General features: G+C 42.2%; 1 protein-coding gene across 1 annotated transcript; it reads right to left on the reverse strand.

Moving 5' to 3' along the window:
• Positions 1 to 817: 817 nt before the first annotated feature.
• Positions 818 to 2684, reverse strand: hexim1 (HEXIM P-TEFb complex subunit 1). The gene has a single exon (XM_074656279.1). The coding sequence runs from the start codon at positions 2388 to 2390 to the stop codon at positions 1302 to 1304; it is 1089 nt and encodes a 362-aa protein (XP_074512380.1). The 5' UTR covers positions 2391 to 2684; the 3' UTR covers positions 818 to 1301.
• Positions 2685 to 3360: the final 676 nt, after the last annotated feature.

Below are 3360 nucleotides of genomic sequence, written 5' to 3' on the forward strand. Positions count from 1 at the left end.
ATGTTAAAATAACTAATCAAGTAAAGGCAGTGCTTAATTCATAGTAATTGACTGCCAGTACTCTATTAACAAAAATTACTACATGGTATTTGGGATTATGGCAAAATTTCATTGTTGATGTAAAAAAAAAAACATTGTACTGACCACTCCGCTAACCCAAAATTCAATAAAAACTGTAAAATCACTTTACAGTAAATAAACTGTAGATAAACGGTAATGTGCGTCTGTGTCTACTTTAAAATCATGAAAATACAGCAATGTACTGTAATTCTGTACATTGTATGCTGTATTATTACAATAACATACTGTAAAGTTTATTACTGTTGAATGAACTGTTTAACAGTAGTCCTAATGAACTGTTAAAAATTAACCTACATGACAGTGAGGCTTTTTATTATAATTTATATGAATAGTTAAATATTTATTCTGGGAATCTACTGAAATATTATCATTCTATAAATATAGATTTAATAAACACCATCTGTAGCAGATTATTTGGTTTAGCACTCCTCTTGTGAACACAAAAGACAGCATTAAACCCATTTCTTCTTGCAGAATATCCTCACTAGATTAAAGTCAGAGTGGGTTAACCTTCATAAAGAACCTCCATCATATCCCATCCCCCCTTCTACAGCTACAGTCTTCCTATTGAGAGCCCACTGTTGTCTGTCTGTCTGGCCGGCCCGTTTCAGGATCCTCATGCTTTGTGATTATTTGTATTGCAGCTGACAGAAACCCACGCAGTTTCACTCTGCAGCTGTTATGAACCACTTCCTGTGTTGTTTTTTTTTAGAGAGAGCAGACTTTTACAACACATGACAGCAGAATTTCAAAATTTTATTTGAACTTATTAACACACAACTTTTAAAATATTCACTCTGGAATTGACTTCTGCAAAAGAAAAAAAGAAAAAAACAATCTTTTGTATAAGCTTATAACCCAATTAAGATTCATTTTGAGGAAAAAAATGTAACTGTTTATTTTTTTTTAAATTGAACAATGAATGGAACATTATAATGTCAATGGATATACCAAAAAACAAAATATCCTCGTTTTGTCAAATACATTCTCTTTATAAAAAGAATCTTTTGAAATATTTACATTTTCTTCTTGAAAACAAACAAACAGGACACCCTTTACAGTCCAAATAGAAAAAGAAATTGCATTGCAATGCGTGGACTCATGGTCCAAAAATGACAAACTGATTACAGAAAATTACATTAAAAAAAAAAAAAAAAAAAAAAGCAGGAGTCCCATGTTTTACCTTTTTTTTTTTTTAGAAAGGGGTGTGAATTGTCCTTTTAATTGGTCTCGACTTGTCCCCTGTCGTTGCTCGGCTGCTTCTGCAGAAGGAGCTCCGTGTTTTCAGCCTTAAGTCTCTCCAGCTCCCTCTCCAGCTCTTGGAGCCGGACCAGAGAGCCGTCCACGGTCACACCCCCACGGTCACCGGGCTCCACGGCGCGCCTCAGCCGGTTGTTCTCCTCCTCCAGCCGGGACATGCACTTCTCCAGCTCCAGGTACTCCCGCACCAGCTCCTGCTTGGTCATATTCTGCAGGCTCTCGACGTGGTACATCTCGTAGGTCTCGGAAAAGTCTCTCTGGAGAAACTCCCCGCCTGCGTTCCCGGGTCTCCCGATCCCATCGCTGCCGTCATCATCATCCTCCTCCTCGTTGTTGTTGTCCACCACGAAGTAGTCCTCCTCGCTGCCGGTGTCATTGTCGCGTCTGACGCCGCTCTCGGTGTTGAGATCCGGCTCCTCTCTATCGTGCTCGTCCATCAGGAATTGGGTGGTGTTATAAGGCGCCACTGGAAGCCCTTTAGCGAACATCTCCTCTCTCAACCTGGACGCTCTGGCTGTCTCTTTCTCCTCCAGAGCTTTCCTCTCGTCCCAGTTCAGCTTGCAGTACGGCTTCCAGCTGCGCTTCTTCCTGGAGGTCCTGCGCCGGTGCCTCTTCTTACCCAGACGCGCATCCAAGCCGGTGTCGGAGTCGATGTGGCTGTCGTCGTGCACCTCCAGCGGTCTTCTGTCTTCACCGTTTTTCCCCTGAGGGTTGTGAGGATCATCACCGCTATGGACGTGAGGTGTCTGGGCACTTTGAGGGCACTTTGAGAGCTCGTTTCCGGCTGGGCACACCTCCTGACGTCCGCCTTTCATTTGCCACAACTTGTCTGTGTTGACATCCAGACAGTGCTGCTGCTGCTGTGGCTTCTGGTCTCTCTGGCGCCCCCTGTTGCCGTTCTCCGGTCCGCCACTTCCACTACCACCGCGGCTCTTCCTGGCCGGGAGATGCTCCAACACCTCTCCGCTGCTGCTCCCACCTGATGGGCTGATGATGCCTGAAGTTTTCAGGTGATGATGGGTGTGTTGACCCGCTGCTGGCTCTGTCATCCTGATGTCCGATTGTGCTCCTACTTTTTTTTTAGCACATATTTTAGATCATTTTCTCACAAAAAACTGAGCTTCAAAAGTTCGTTAAAAAACTCCAATTTAAACCAAAACTACAATGAGCTTCTTAAAAGAGAGTTTTCAAAACAAAACTATCGCGATTTAAAAGTAAACTTTGTGAACAAGTAAAAACACTTGTTACTGTTAAACTACCGTTAACTGTTTCGCTACTGTCAGGGTAACCGTTCACCCGGAGACGACGTTCCGCCGTCACAACAGTGTCCAGTGTGCTACTCAAGAAGAGGGAGCCCGTGTTTATATAGCAGCTCCGCCTCTAAGCCGTGCGCATGCAGCTGTTTGTAACGCGCGTTGCATTGTGGGATATGTTGTTTTAATTTCCATTGAAGCACTGTCTGAAGCGTATACACCCGAACTACATAGTCCATAACTCCACCATAACAGACGAGCGTTTCGACCAATCAAATAGGAGAATCTTGAGCACGGTAAAGTCCAGCCTTCTCTTCGCTGATTGGACGAGAGGATAATTTTGCTGTTGCTAAGCTTAAAGTATTTTCCGATTGGACGGTTCAACTGTCAAACAAAAGTACGTAATCTACACCAAGAAAGCAGTCCGGGGCATTTTGGTGGACGCTACCATCTACAAATAAAGGGGGCACGGATACAAGTTACGAAATACAAATTCATTGAAACACTTTTTGATTACATTATATTACAAGTGGAACAAATAAACATATTTTATATGTAAAATCATAGGGTTTATTTGTATTTCTTACACCACACGGTTTAAAGCCGAATTAGTAACACAATGTGAACCCTCCCGTATTTGAATCAAAATTAAGTAACCCTCTTACAGAAAGTAGTCCGCGTTGAATGTTCACACGGGAAATAAAGCAAAAACAGCCTTTTTTCAAAATGTAATTATTTATAATATTATATGGGATAATAACGCGTC

This window comes from Sebastes fasciatus, chromosome 13 (genome assembly GCF_043250625.1).
Source record: "Sebastes fasciatus isolate fSebFas1 chromosome 13, fSebFas1.pri, whole genome shotgun sequence".
NCBI lineage: Eukaryota > Metazoa > Chordata > Actinopteri > Perciformes > Sebastidae > Sebastes > Sebastes fasciatus.

What these genes read in the sequence shown, in the direction of transcription:
- hexim1 (XM_074656279.1), bottom strand. Translation starts at nt 2,390, where the DNA reads ATGACAGAGCCAGCAGCGGGTCAACACACCCATCATCACCTGAAAACT.